Source organism: Temnothorax longispinosus, unplaced genomic scaffold (genome assembly GCF_030848805.1).
Source record: "Temnothorax longispinosus isolate EJ_2023e unplaced genomic scaffold, Tlon_JGU_v1 HiC_scaffold_31, whole genome shotgun sequence".
In the NCBI taxonomy this organism is placed as follows: Eukaryota; Metazoa; Arthropoda; class Insecta; order Hymenoptera; family Formicidae; genus Temnothorax; species Temnothorax longispinosus.
The window spans coordinates 234,849-250,574 of record NW_027270132.1 but is presented as its reverse complement, the minus strand read 5'-3'; the positions used below and the strand labels follow the sequence as shown (position 1 = coordinate 250,574).

The following is a 15,726-nucleotide window of genomic DNA, read 5'->3' as shown; positions in this document are numbered from 1 at the left end:
CTAATTGAGCTAATTCCCTCCAAATTTCTGTTCCAATACAGATAGGCATTTACTTAACTGACCATTTAAATTCTAAGAGGGAGCGGAGCAGAACGGAGAAAGCAATTGAGAAAGAAGTTCAGAAAACGACGTTCAGATGGGGTTAGTGGGCGCTTACTTATTTCGCGCATGCGCACTCGATTTTGGACAACAAGAAATCAGGAGAGTTGCGCTACTGTATATACCGTGGTCGAGGTCTTTTCTCGCCTAGCTGTTGAAGAGTGCGGACGTACAGTCGAGTGCGGTCTTAGAGTATTCTAGATAGCGTAAGTGTAGCGAACGTAAGCAATTTAATTTGCAATTTTTTTTCTTTGGTGAACATGGTGTAACGTGTATCGGAAAATGAGATAAAAGATACATTGAGTAAGATAAAAATACATTTCGGAAAATCTTAAACCCATATCCTGCATCTCTCCTCTTTCTCCCTTACTTACTTTTATTCACCCTTTGCCTTCTCTCTCTCTCTTCCAATCCTTTCCTTGCTCTCCCGATCCCTCCCTTCAGCTTTTCCACGTCACGTCTCTCAAGTTCGCTCCTTGCCTTATTTCCCGCCACGTGCGTTTGCCATGCGCTCACCTCGTTCAATCGACCCGGGAAGTCAGACTACGGAAGTTCGGGTGACGACCAAGACTTCTTGGACGAGGCACAGATTACTGGACCCCGTTTTGCGTGTCGCCCTAGGAAGTTCTAGATAGGTCTCTTCTCTTCGGGAGCAGCGGATCGGTTGCTGATCTCGAGTCGAAGTGTCTTCTTTCGCCGCGGTGCTGATTTTTATAAAGGGGTCGACAGATTCGGTGAAGAGGCCGATCCTCGTGCGAGCCACGCGACGGAGCAGTGCAGATGAATTACGCGCGCTCGCACTTGGCGGAGATCGGCTCTCGTCGCGGTTCGTCGGGGCCGCCAAACGCTCGTGCACACGATAATTTTGAGCGAATTAAAAAAGGTGGGCGCACCGCGCCTTATCCTCGCCCGACGGATGGTCGGGAGGCATCCGGCGGGTGTTAGCCTTAGAACATATAGAAATGGAAGCGGAATGCCTATTGTTTTCGGAAGAAAAACATGTCCGGAAGAAGTGAGAAAGAAAATCATAGTTGCCTCTCTCTTGTGAGTGACTGCTCGAAAGTGCGCATGCGCGGTCTACATTTGTTTGGCCGGTTTGGCTCACTGAAAAATAAGGTTATGTTAGTGACATATGTTGAAACACGGTTATTTCTTAGATATTTTCTAAAACGTGTTGATCCGCGAACGTACGCCAAAATTCAAGCAAGATGATATATTGTATTTTATGCGGTAGAAAGGACAAATCGGTTTCCTATATACGGTAAGTAAAAATGTATTTAATTTATTGTCAATTTGCGTGATTTCAGTAATCTCAGCAATAAATTTAATTATTGAACTATTTAAATTAATTAATATTAAAACTATTTTTTTTACATTTTAACTATTTAAATCTATTTTATTATATCTGTCAACAGATTTCCATCAAATAAGCACATCAGAAAGCAGTGGTTGAAATTCTGTAACAAGACCGAGAACAATTTGTATGACTCACACAGATTGTGTACAGATCACTTCAAACCCGAGGATCTGAGGAAGCGTTCAAGGTGTATCGTTGTGCAACCAGAAGCTGTACCTTGTATATATATAGTTGGTGGAGGCACCCCACCTTCCACCTTCGTTGGAAATGCCAGTAAGACTGATGATGGCAATATCTGTTTCACTGGAATCACGAACAGTGATTCTTCGAATAACAACATTAACGTCGTGAATTATTCACAGTCCACAACAGCAGTAACAGAGAGTGAGTCTTATTTTTGTTTGTATATCTATTTAAATGTTTGGCATACACCAGCAGCGAATCAAAACATATACCAAGACGTTAATTTTTTAATAATTAAATAAGATATTTGACCAAAAAGTGTAAACTTGAAAGATGCCAAAATATTAACCTTTCATGTATACAACTTGTGTACGACTTCGATTTGTGCTTGAGGCTTTTAATAACCTATTACATACTGTTTCTGTGACAGATATTACACACACTCCTTCCAATCGAATCACAAGCTCTTGTGGTACACGCAAGAAATCTCAGGATTTTGCTAAAGAGGATATAAGTAGTATGGATGTCAATGTGGATGTCGATCCTGCTCATTGTACTGAAATAGGCAATTGTGAAATTTTTCTGAACAACTGCCTAACTCCCTTGAAACGGCGGAAAGATGCTCATTGCAGCAGCAAGAGAAAACGCTTAGATTTTAATGATAGTATTGATTCAACGATTGCTATTCATGAATTACCAGTAAGTATTACTTCGTTACATATATATTTAATCCTAATATATCCATTAATTTATTTTATTTTTTATGACCTAAAAATAATAAATCCCCTGTTTTATATTGAATATAGTAAATATATATAATAATATAAGTTTTACACAATCTATCAGGTCCCTGCCATTACATCAGCCATTTGTGATTCTGCTCCCACCGATGATACCAGATCCACGTTATGTTGGTGATATCCGGTCACCTCATCTGGCAACACCAAGACGAGCTATGAGAGCCATGAATTTAGCGCGACGTACCATTATGCAGCAACGAAAGAAAATTGAAACATTGCAAAAAAAATTTGGTAGATGCAAGCAACGTATTTCTTCGCTAAAGGATCTGGTCTCTGATTTGAAGAAAAAAAACTACATTTCTGAAATTGCTGCTCAGCCATTGCAAGCTAGAAGTGCCTTGGTTTTCATGCTTGTAGCTTTAAACGCGCATTGGAAGGTCCCGATAGGTTACTTTTTGATCAATTCACTAAGTGGAAAAGAAAGAGCGAGCGTTCTTAGAAACTGTTTAGAATTACTTGCGAAAAGAAAAGAATATGCAAATAACGTCATCCATTGATGTGTTATTTGATCACGACTACGTATCGACATTGCGAAATCTTAGTCCATATATTGATGAAGTAGTAACGTACATCAGCGGATTTATAGTTAAGAAGCTATTAAAAAATAAAAGTATGTGCGACACATGTGCACCATTTCTGACAGCCAGTAGCCAAGATATGTCGAAATGTACATTGATTGAAATGAAAACACGGGGAAGGTTGATGTACCCTTCACGTGACGTTATTACAATAGCTAGAACAACTGAGAGTATTATACGCGCAAATGATTCCATTCTTTTTACACAAAAAAATATTAAAGAATTTTTAATAACGAAAACGTTTGAGGCAGTTAGTATCAACCATGTAGTATTTAACGACAATATCATGACAGAACGTGTTAAGAATCAAGGAATTCTTGATAACCATAAAACTCAATTGATCAAAGCTATTATTAAAACACATGTAATTCTACGTTTATTTCATGAAGGAAAACGCGCAACAGACATTGGAAAAAACGAATATATTCGACAAAAATATTCAAAACTAATTTTATTTAAAAACCAATAAAATTGTAATACAGTGTAATATAAAATAAATTCACCATATTATATAAACTGTACTTATTGATCTCCTCAACACTGATTCATTCATTATTATTCATTTTATGATCATTCATTATAATATATTTATTTATGCATCAATTATTTAACCCCATTATATTGATTAATTTATCTTTTATTTATTCACTTATTTATTTATTTCATTTACTTATGATTTCTTATGATACTTAATTTATTAATTGATTCATTCACCGATTATTCATTCCGATTCGTTCATTTATTCGTTTATTAATTTATTCGTTTATTTACTTTTATTCATTTTTTGACTTATGCATTTCATCATTTACTTATTTATTTATTCTCTGATTTTTTCAATGAATTATTTACTTATTTATTCATTTAAAAAAACCCTTGACATGATTGATTGTGAGGTATATATATGTACACACACACACAATGTGCTTGTATGCGTCAGTAAATGGCGCGCATGCGCACTTTCGAGCAGTCACTCACAAGAGAGAGGCAACTACGATTTTCTTTCTCACTTCCTCCGGACACATTTCAGACTGCTATTCCGCTTCCATTTCTATATGTTCTAAGGTGTTAGCCAGGAGACGATGCATTGACAAGGGTGCATCGTTACAAAATAAATAAATACATCTATCTATTTCATAAAAAAGAATACAATGCAGAATATTGAGATCAAAATTAAAATATATAAAATAATTATTTGTTAACAATTTATTTGTAATATTCTATAATAATAATACAATTGTTAATAGAAAAGTAAAGAAATTATAGTTTCAGTAAAAATTAATGTTTTTAAAAATAGATGCTATATATGGATGGTACACTATTCTCTGTAGAACAAGATTTGCAATGTATTGTTAATTAAAATCTTTAGTTAACTAAAAATCTATAGTTTACATTACGTAATACACATGCAGACAATAGTGTCAGTATTAGCAATAATGTGAATAGAAGGAAGATGAATTTAGATTATATAATCTTTATGTTATAATTACAAATATATGATATTATAATGCATTTTAGCATATGCTACAAAAGCAAGGTTTATTATTCTCCATATTTTTGGTCTTCCTTCAGAGAGAAAATATGGCATCCAATTACCAATCTTTATATGGTGAGAGTTGTGGTCGATATCCTTATATCGGCAGAAAATCCGTGGGAGAAGAGGATATTAGAGTTGACTTCATCTATCAATTTGTGAAGAAAAGACACGTTAAAATCCACTCTAATTACAGTGTATTTTATACTGCCCCTGACATAATTGGACCACCCAAATCAAACTATGAAGAACCATTTCAGGTAATTATTTAAATAGAAATATTTAAATAGATGAATTTTCCTCCGCGACTTTAACTTTGACATATGTAGCCAAGATCACTCTTCTGAATAACATTTCAAAGATTTAGCAGTCGTTATTGATTAAAAAGTTATTAACAAAAGATATAAATGGAATATAGATTTCTTTAACACCGTATTATAGATAGAACTCTAGTACGTAATAAGCATGTATAGTATAACGAGGTGTATATATATAGACTTATAGGGGAGACTGGGGCTGGTTGTTACAGAGGTAGGTTGTTACAGTGCCAATGGTAGCTAAACCGGAAACGCTATAGTAACGTTAGAAAGAGATAAATGATCACGCCAGTGTCGGCCGACATACCGCGCGAGTTAGTGGCGCTGGCGTTCTTGTGAGAGGAGCCCGGACAAGCAGCCGTAAAAAACGCAGATTTGTAACATTTTCATTTTTAGTATTATTGGTCTAGCACTTGTTATATAAATAAGCAGAAATGTCTATGTGTGGTATATACTCTCTAATTCCTTCTGTTTACAATAAACCTTACTTTTATAAGCTTTACAAATATTTGTGTTTAATATTTAATCTTAAGAGGTTAGTTTTGGTGTTGGGGCTAAAAGTGACATTTTCTACGGGGCAGGTATCACAAACCACAATTAATTTATGATAAACTCAGATTAAAAGTCAAAGAATTAATAGTCAAAGATACATCACTTGTAATAAATATACATTTTGCTGATATAGATACTTAAATTTTTAGAACTTTGAGAATATAACTTTATATTCAGGAAACCAATATAATAATAAATAAATATATATCGCGCAAGACCAATCGATTTCACTTAAACAAATTAGAAGCACTAAGAATCATTAATATTTTTAACGCATAAGAGAAAAACCTTGAAGGACAAATTATATTTGTGAAAGGACCATTAATGCAAAACATTTCAAAATACAACATAATACAAGTATAAATTCAAAATCTAATTAATATACATATAAGACATGGAATAATGCATGAATTAATTTGGTATCCTACTAATGAAGAAAATAGATTTCTGGGAAATCAATGTTAAAAAAATAAGTGGTTCTTAACCAATAAATATACCCTTTTTTCCTTTGGCAATTCAATGCATTAATCCATAATCAACCTGACATATATTCATATAGATATCATCAATCGTGCATAACATGGTTTAACCATTGGATAATGTTTCTGAAATAATTCTTCGTTTCGAATGAACTTAACGATATTCAACTTATGATAAAGAAAGAATACACTGACTATTGAATCGCAATAGAGTACATTAAACAATGTGAACATGTACTATTTTACGAAATTTTAACTTTACAGTTTCGATGAGTTAATTCTCAATTAATATCTTACGAATCCTTACAATTTTTATACAACATACGTAATTTTACAATGAAAGAAGCGAATATACTAAATACGCGTGGTTGCAACCAAATTCTTTTTATACTTGATTAATCAAGTGAAATGAGAAGAATTTTCCTTGTCTTAAACAGTGGCCACCGATTGATCGAAAATATTGGATTGAATGCCTTGCCGAAACGCAAGAATGGTTATTGGATTGAATGCCTTGCCGAAACGCAAGAATGGATGTTATACATCCAAAATCCAATATAAAAGAAAGCTCTCGAATATTCTGGAACCAAAGATAGTCATTAACTAACGTTTGTAGCGACTTTATCAGTGGTCCCCTTACGAATAACGAGAGTTACCTGTGCGAACTTTCACTTTACGTGAAAGTCGACTCCAAAGAGGAGGAATACCGCCCTTCAGGTGAAAAGTCGGAAATATATTTCCATCGAATGTATTCTGCAATCGTCCTTCCTTCTTTAGTAATGGCGGATGCCTTTTCCTTATATCTGGCAATGGCAGATATTTTCCAGTGTCGGTAGTCGCCTTTCCTTACGTCGTGCTGCCGTATGTAATATATTCGTCGTTGTAATTACGATTGAGTATAACTTTAAACGATTGATTGAACGACTCAATATCCTTTTTACAAAGAATATTAGAAGCGGGTAAAATACACGACACGACTCGAAACGCGCGACTTTTGTGGACGAAAGATGTGAATATAACGATCGTGAACGAAAGATATTGATACAATGACGATCGTTGCTACGCAAGCTCGATACTTCCGTAACGAACGCGGAAGTCAGGTATCGCAGCGCCATACGGACGCGGAAACCAAGTATTGCAGCGCCTTTGCGTGCGAAACATACGCACTACCAATGTCACTAGACCCATGTATGAGTCTCTATAGAGTGTTTACGTAGAGTGTTTACGGAATCAGTTGCTTACTGGCGAATACCATAGATGGCAACACGCCATTTTTCATTCGTCGATAAATCGCTGTGTTTTCAACATTTTCCGCCCGCCTTTGTTAACTAGAGTTAACAAACAAAATTATTCCTGAGTTGGTTCAATATTGAGCGGACATATCTTTGTGATAGGTCGCTTGAATTCTGAAAATTGAGTTTTAACCGTTACGACTCGAACATGTCCGTCAGTTCCCGAATGCGTCTCAACAACTCTTCCTAAGGGCCATTTGGATGGTGGATATCTTTCATCAACGACCAGCACAATCGATCCGATCGCTATCGAAGGATTAATCTTGTTCCATTTATAAATGGAAAGTTGTCTTTGCAAGTATTCCTTTGACCAATGTGACCAAAAGTTTTCGAGCTTTTGTTGTAAAAGTTTCCATCTATTCAGGTGAGAAGTCTTAGCCAGTGAGAGAGATGGTTCAGGAACAGTAGCAATCGAGTTTCCTATAAGAAAATGTCCTGGGGTTAGAATGGAGAGATCATCTGGATCATCAGACATCCTACAGAGAGGACGTGAGTTCAAGATGGCCTCAATTTGAGCGAGAACAGTCGAAAACTCTTCATAAGTCAATAAAGTATTCCCAATAGTACGTTTCAAGTGAAACTTGACTGACTTAACACCTGCCTCCCATTTTCCTCCAAAATGAGGTGCTGAAGGAGGGTTAAACTTCCACTGTGTACCGTCGTTTGACAAAATAGAAGATAAGTGTTTCCGCTCCGTTGAGGCAGCTAAAAATAGTTTTTTAAGTTCTTTATTCGCTCCAATAAAAGTAGTACCACAATCACTTGTGAGAGTGGCACAAATTCCTCGCCGAGCTGTAAAACGTCGATAGGCTGCAAGGAATGCCTCAGAAGTATAATCCGTGACGATTTCTAAATGAATGGCAGAAGTTGAAAAGCAAACAAACAAGACAATATATCCTTTATATGTTTTCGCGTTTTTCCCTTTCCATGTTTTGATGGAAAAGGGTCCCGCATAATCCACTCCGGAATGTAGAAATGGACGAGATGGAACAACCCTAGATGCTGGAAGTTGACCCATGAGCTGTTGCGCACGTTCTTGACGAAAACGAGTGCAATTAACGCATTTGAGAATAAACGATTTAACCGCTACTCTACCCTTTACAATCCAGTACCTTTGACGAATGTAGGACAGTGTAATTTGTGTTCCTCTATGCAAGGTTCGAGAATGTGCATCTGATATGACTAAGGTAGTAAAGGCGGATTCTTTGGGTAATATACAAGGATGCTTTGCTTCATCAGTTAAGAGCGAATTTTCTAGTCGACCCCCTACTCGTAAGAGTCCTTCAGAGTCTAGATAAGGTGTAAGACGTATCAACGAATTTGATTTAGGGAGTGTCTGTCCTAGAGAAATCATTTTCAGCTCCGAGGAAAACGCAGAACGCTGAACTGCTTTTACCCAAAAATATCTTCATTATTTAAGTCATTGACTGAAAGAAAGGTATTTAGAGTCAATTTACTATCTTTACGCGTTTTACGAATAAATTTTCGACATAAAGCGGTAATTCGAAGCAATTTTGTAAGATTTGAATATCTTAATAAAAGATTCCATACTTCAAACTGCTTGGTTGTTACAAAAGAACGAACCTTCCTTTCTCTTTCTTCGAGATTCTCATTACCAATTGATGGAGAAATCATAGGCCAAAATGAACTGGTTTTAGACAACCATTCCGGACCGCTCCACCACATGGAACTTTCATTCAATTGTGACGGAGAAATACCTCTTGTAGCTAAGTCCGCTGGATTTTCAACACCTGGAACTAAACCCCATTTACATTGCGGCAATGTGTCCTGAATAAAACAAACTCGATTATGAACATACTCCTTCCACCGAGAAGGATGATTTGTAATCCATTTGTGAGCTACCTGCGAGTCTATCCACGCGAATATTGGTAGGTGAGGTTTATTGAGTGTAAGAAGAATGGAGTCCAATAATTTAACGAGTAATGCAGCTGCAGCGAGCTCGAGCCTCGGAATGGTCAATCTTTTTAGCGGTGCAACCTTTGTTTTAGAAGCGACAAAAGTAATGGTGATCAAGTTATCCGTAGTGCAAGATCGCAAATATACAACGGCTGCTATTGCATCCTGAGATGCATCACTAAATCCGTGAACCTCAAAAGAATCAATAGAGTTAAACCCGATCCACCTAGGAAAAGTAAAGCTTGATGCTTCTCGCAACTGGCCTAAGAATTGATGCCATTTATTTAAAAGAACGGAAGGTAGTTTATCATCCCAATCGAGTCCACTCGACCATAGCTCTTGAATAAGAATTCTTCCGGTGATAGTGATGGGTGAGATAAATCCTAGTGGATCAAAGATTTTTGATATTGTTGAAAGAATAGTACGTTTCGAAATAACCTTTGGTTCCTCAAGATTCAAAGTAAATCTAAACTGATCAATAGCCGGATGCCATGACAAACCAAGAGTATGTATAATAGAGGATTCATCTATCTGAACCGTTGATGTATCAAGTCTTCTGTTTAATGGTATAGAACTAAGAACGTCTGGCTCATTACTAATCCATTTCTTTAGCTGAAAACCGCCCGCCATGCAGAAATTGTCAACTTGCTCAACGACCTCACGAGCTTTCTGGATTGTATCCTCTCCTCCAAAAAAATCATCCACATACCTTCCATTTTTCATGGTCGGTATTGCGAGAGGAAACCTTTTTCCTTCATCAAGGATCAATTGTTCGAAGGCACGCAGTGCCAAGAATGGAGAGCAGATTAACCCATAAGTTACGGTCAGAAGGACAAATATAATAAGTCTACCAAGTTTATCTATCCAAATAATTCTCTGAAAATCCCAATCGTCTGGGTGTGCTAGTATTTGTCTGTACATTTTTTCTATGTCCGCAAAGAATACGTATCGAAATAATCTAAACCATATAAGGACATTGAACAAGTTCTTTTGCAGCTTTGCTCCCGAATGGAGAAGCTGATTAAGTGAGTAGCCAGAAGTCGTCTTGCTGGAGCCGTTGAAGACGACTCGCAACTTTGTACTGAGACTATGCTCACGATAAACGCCATGATGAGGCAAATAATATACTCTATCCGGTTCATTCTGAGGGTTTTCTACGCGTTTCATATGACCTAATTTTTCGTATTCATCAATGAAGTCGTTATACAATTTAGCGTGGGATTGGTTATTAGCGAATTTTGATGTAAGTTAGCCATTTGTCGAATGGCCTTTGCTTTCGAGTCACCCAACTTATCCGGAGATTCCTTGAACGGAATCTTGACAATATATCGACCGTTTGCGTCGCGAGAATGATTAGCTTGAAAGTGATTTTCACAGTCCTGTTCGTCTTTGGTTAACGTTTTAGTAGTAATTGAAATTTCTTCTGTTTCCCAGAAGCGTCTGAGAAGATCGTGAAGATCGTCAGTGATTGAAACATGATAACTTTGAACTTGAGGATTAATTGAGTTAAGGCTGGTTGCACCGGAAACAATCCAACCTATCTTGGTGAATTGCGCGATCGGAGTGTTAGGTTCTCCCTTTATGATTCCTTCCTCTATAATCTTACTATACAACTCGGCACCAATTATTAAATCGATGGCTCTTCGCTTATGGAATTCTGGATCGGCCAATTCCAAATTATTTAAATGAGACCAATTATCTTTATTATGTGAGAAAGAAGGAATAGGCGAAGTTAACTTAGGTAGAATATGGGCTTGCATCTGAACTTCGAAATTTGATTGAAAGTGTGGTTTGAGTAAAAAGGATGTAATACCTTTAGTTTTGTTGGCCTTTTTTGCACCAATACCTGTCAGCGAAACATGCGAATGACATCTGGGTAGATTAAGTTGTTGAACAACTCTCTCTCTTATAATCGATACCTCCGAACCCTGATCTATAAGTGCTCGCAATTTTCTGGATTGGCCTGTTAAGGAAATCACCACAACTCTCGCAGTTGCCAAAAGAATTGATGATCCCACTGAATTTTCATGACAAGAGTGTAAAACCTTTGCCTCAGTCTTGGCTGAAGTATTAGATGGAGACTCCTTTTTATTTTCCGCATTCTCCTTGTTTCTTGATTGAGCATAATTTGATTGATGGATTGAAGTATGGTGTTTGCGACCACACTTCTGGCAACGTTTCGTCACTCTACATTTATTAACCCGGTGATCTCCTAAGCAATTATAACATAGTTTTTGTTTGGAGACAATATCTAATTTCTGTTGTATCGGTTTGGAGGTATATTTAGAACAAAATGTAATATAATGATTTCCTTTACATAATACACAAACTGATTTCTTATCCGAAGAAGCGTAACTGGATTGACCTTGATGATGAACTTTAGCTGAAGGTTGTTTTGCTGGTTGCAAAACCCTTTCTGTTGCGATTTTTCAAATGATTGTAAAGAAGACATACGTGAAAATAAAAAGTCATGGAACTCTTTCCAAGAAGGAGGTTTCCTGGTTGAACCTAATTGCGATTCCCACATTTATTTGATTCTACATCTAGTTTTTGAGTACAAATGAATATCAAAATATGATCCCATTGGTCGACTGGGCATTCTAATGTTTCGAATGTACGGTATAACTGCATAATATCCGAGTAAAATTGTTGAAGTTCAGTGCCCGATTCCTTCGTTGCACGTTTAAGATTAAATAGAGATTGAAGCGTAGTATTGATTAGTAGTCGCGTATTTTCATAGAATTCAGTGAGTAAATCCCAAGTTTTTTGAAAGTTTTCTTCGGTTAAAGGCGTGTGTTTTACTAAATTGAACGCAGGACCACTAAGATGAGTTTTCAAATACTGTAATTTTTCGATTGCAGATAACGAAGTCTTAGAAGCTACTAACGAATGGAAAAGATTTTTGAACTCAAGCCATCTTTCAGAACTTCCGTCGAATGTGGGAATTTTCATAATTGGCAACTTGGAATGTTGAATGTACGTGTTATCATTACTGGTAAGAGTCTGAGTACTAGGAAGAGCCGTTAATTGCGCGGGAACCGTCTCATTCGTGGAATTTTGAGCAGTATTTAACAGCAAATTAAATTTCTCGATTGAATTTAGATAATCCTCCTTTGTTCTATCGTAAATCCTATCAGTGAAATAGACGTGATAGTGAATTCATCTTGCTCATCATCCGAGAGTTCCGGTATCGAAATGGTGACTGCATTATGAACAAGACAAAACTGTTCCCAGATTTCTTTAAGGTTTGAGAGTCGCGTTTGTATGCGTGCATTTGAAATATTGTTTACGCCAATCGTTGTTAATCTATCGTAAGAATTTTCAATATCTTGACTGAGCGCTAAAAGCTGCTCTAGTCTATTCTCAATATGCTGAATTCTCATTTTGACTGTATAGAGAATGAATTGAACCCGAACGAATATGATTCCGTAAACAGCTCTTTACAATATTCGTAATATCGTTGTGTTTCCTTAACACCATATGACTGTACATCCGTAATTTTAATTAACTTTGACTATTTTCCTTTAACTGATTTCTGTTTATCCGGCTCGAAGGACCAAAAAATGTACACGTTCCAGTAAGAACGTAAAATCGTACTGGTTGTTAAGAAAACTCAACTAGTTTAATTCGTTTGAAAAGTAACCTTTCGATATATTGATTGACTATATAATTTTTAGAACTTTGAGAATATAACGCGGTATTAATATACATCACATATAAATGAAATACATAGTTTAAGTATCAGGAAACTCAATTATTAATATCCATTCACTTTAATAAATATATATCCGTTGCCGGAGATATTTCTTTCATAAATTCCAATACAATAAATTACGCAAGACTAATTTCACTTAAACAAATTAGAAGCACTGAGAATCATTAATATTTGTAACGCATAAGAGAAAAACCTTGAAAAACAAATATATTTGTGAAAGGACCATTAATGCAAAACATTTCAAAATACAATATAATACAAGTATAAATTCAAAATCTATTTAATATATATAAGAAATGGAACAATGCATGAATTAATTTGGTATCCTACTAATGAAGAAAATAGATTTCTGGGAAATCAATGTTAAAAAAAATAAGTGGTTCTTAACCAATAAATATACCCTTTTTTCCTTTGGCAATTCAATGCATTAATCCATAATAAACATGACATATATTCATATAGATATCATCAATCGTGCATAACATGGTTTAACCATTGGATAATGTTTCTGAAATAATTCTTCGTTTCGAATGAACTTAACGATATTCAATTTATGATAAAGAAAGAATATACTGACTATTGAATCGCAATAGAGTACATTAAACAATGTGAACATGTACTATTTTACGAAATTTTAACTTTACAGTTTCGATGAGTTAATTCTCAATTAATATCTTACGAATCCTTACAATTTTTATACAACATACGTAATTTTACAATGAAAGAAGCGAATATACTAAATACGCGTGGTTGCAACCAAATTCTTTTTATACTTGATTAATCAAGTGAAATGAGAAGAATTTTCCTTGTCTTAAACAGTGGCCACCGATTGATCGAAAATATTGGATTGAATGCCTTGCCGAAACGCAAGAATGGTTATTGGATTGAATGCCTTGCCGAAACGCAAGAATGGATGTTATACATCCAAAATCCAATATAAAAGAAAGCTCTCGAATATTCTGGAACCAAAGATAGTCATTAACTAACGTTTGTAGCGACTTTATCAGTGGTCCCCTTACGAATAACGAGAGTTACCTGTGCGAACTTTCACTTTACGTGAAAGTCGACTCCAAAGAGGAGGAATACCGCCCTTCAGGTGAAAAGTCGGAAATATATTTCCATCGAATGTATTCTGCAATCGTCCTTCCTTCTTTAGTAATGGCGGATGCCTTTTCCTTATATCTGGCAATGGCAGATAATTTTCCAGTGTCGGTAGTCGCCTTTCCTTACGTCGTGCTGCCGTATGTAATATATTCGTCGTTGTAATTACGATTGAGTATAACTTTAAATGATTGATTGAACGACTCAATATCCTTTTTACAAAGAATATTAGAAGCGGGTAAAATACACGACACGACTCGAAACGCGCGACTTTTGTGGACGAAAGATGTGAATATAACGATCGTGAACGAAAGATATTGATACAATGACGATCGTTGCTACGCAAGCTCGATACTTCCGTAACGAACGCGGAAGTCAGGTATCGCAGCGCCATACGGACGCGGAAACCAAGTATTGCAGCGCCTTTGCGTGCGAAACATATGCACTACCAATGTCACTAGACCCATGTATGAGTCTCTATAGAGTGTTTACGTAGAGTGTTTACGGAATCAGTTGCTTACTGGCGAATACCATAGATGGCAACACGCCATTTTTCATTCGTCGATAAATCGCTGTGTTTTCAACAATGTGATAAAGGAGGGCAAAAGAAAATTGTATGCCTAAGTTTTTGTTTAAAATAACACTATAATTTTATTTAAAGTTAAAAAGTACTATATTATTACTTGGACTTAAACATTTTTTGTAATTTGTTATAAACAATAATATTTCATTTTTGTTCGAATTAAGAAGACAAACCATGATTATTCTTAATAAAAAGTTTGAGATTACATTTGTTTTTTGTTGTAACAATTTACCCCGTGTGGTGTAACAACCAGCCCCTGGTGTGGGGTAAAAAGTTACATGTCTCTTTTTTCAGAATTTTTTAATTTATATAATTTCTAATGAGCGGTTAGATAAAACTATTATTAAATTGAAATCCCGATTAGTTACTGAATCTAGCAAGCCTAGATTCATTTATAAAAAACAACATAATCAAAGAGTTGAGACACTTTATAGAAAAAAATGTCACAACCAGCCCCGGTCTCCCCTACATAAAAAAGAAGAAGCTGAATCCTTCTTCCGCCCACATGTATAATGTCTATAAACACATATCAGCAAATTGACTTCCTTAATTAGCACTATTATATTTCTCAAACATTTTTGTTAATAACGTTTTAATAAATAACGAACGACGGCTAAAATCTTTGAAAGGTTATTCAGGAGAGTGCTCCCTATAATATATATGTCAAGGTCAAGGTCGTAGAAGGTTGCTCCTTTAAGGCTCCTGGGTAGTCACCGCGGCCATATTGGATTCTTACTATCGAGGCGAGGAAAACACCTAATTTTAAGTTGCGGTATTTTCCGAAATAAAAAGACATTTCAATAAAAAATCACGACAGATCGTTCAGCACACTTCAAAATTGACCGGATACTATCCTTTTCCCTCGACAATAAACAAACAGCCATAAAACAAAGCCTAAACATACGGAAAACAAGCCGTTTGACGACTATCGAAAGGAGTGGTGAATGTTCCTTCCGCATATATATTTCTTGCAAATCTTACCATACGGTCAATTTTACGAGTTTCACGAATACGTTAAACGTTAGAGCACAAGTACAGAGCGAATAATAAAGAAATATACCGAAACTTAAAATAAGGTTGTCAACATGTCACAAGACAGAATTCTCCATTAGAGAGAGTGAGAGGAGAGAGTTCTTATTTCTGCCGCGACGGTACGGCGCTACCGTCAACGCAGAGTTCTCGGCTCAGGGACCAGGAGCCTTAAACTAAATAAATATTCTATTTT

The 15,726-nt window shown here is 36.1% G+C and overlaps 2 protein-coding genes across 2 annotated transcripts; one reads left to right on the top strand and one right to left on the bottom strand.

Moving 5' to 3' along the window:
* The first annotated feature begins 751 nt into the window (after window positions 1-751).
* On the top strand, window positions 752-3,533 carry LOC139824265 (uncharacterized). The gene is made up of 4 exons (XM_071796783.1): window positions 752-1,360; window positions 1,515-1,840; window positions 2,070-2,338; window positions 2,486-3,533. Exons 1-4 carry the CDS (start codon window positions 1,308-1,310, stop codon window positions 2,555-2,557), a joined length of 720 nt encoding a protein of 239 aa, XP_071652884.1. The 5' UTR covers window positions 752-1,307; the 3' UTR covers window positions 2,558-3,533.
* A 3,707-nt stretch (window positions 3,534-7,240) lies between these two features.
* On the bottom strand, window positions 7,241-12,485 carry LOC139824279 (uncharacterized). The gene is made up of 5 exons (XM_071796793.1): window positions 12,328-12,485; window positions 11,721-12,232; window positions 10,388-11,518; window positions 8,802-10,274; window positions 7,241-8,574 (listed from the first exon to the last, which is right to left on the bottom strand). The coding sequence occupies exons 1-5, from the start codon at window positions 12,483-12,485 to the stop codon at window positions 7,241-7,243; spliced, it is 4,608 nt and encodes a 1,535-aa protein (XP_071652894.1).
* Window positions 12,486-15,726: the final 3,241 nt, after the last annotated feature.

Excerpts from the sequence above, each read along its gene's own strand:
- LOC139824279 (XM_071796793.1), bottom strand. The coding sequence starts at position 12,485 with ATGAGAATTCAGCATATTGAGAATAGACTAGAGCAGCTTTTAGCGCTC. Across the intron at positions 12,233-12,327 it reads CTTAAAGAAATCTGGGAACA|GATTTACGATAGAACAAAGG; the intron begins GTTTTGTCTTGT and ends TTTCACTGATAG. Across the intron at positions 10,275-10,387 it reads GGAATCTCCGGATAAGTTGG|GTCATATGAAACGCGTAGAA; the intron begins GTGACTCGAAAG and ends ACGAAAAATTAG.
- LOC139824265 (XM_071796783.1), top strand. The coding sequence starts at position 1,308 with ATGATATATTGTATTTTATGCGGTAGAAAGGACAAATCGGTTTCCTAT. Across the intron at positions 1,361-1,514 it reads AAATCGGTTTCCTATATACG|ATTTCCATCAAATAAGCACA; the intron begins GTAAGTAAAAAT and ends ATCTGTCAACAG. Across the intron at positions 2,339-2,485 it reads TTGCTATTCATGAATTACCA|GTCCCTGCCATTACATCAGC; the intron begins GTAAGTATTACT and ends ACAATCTATCAG.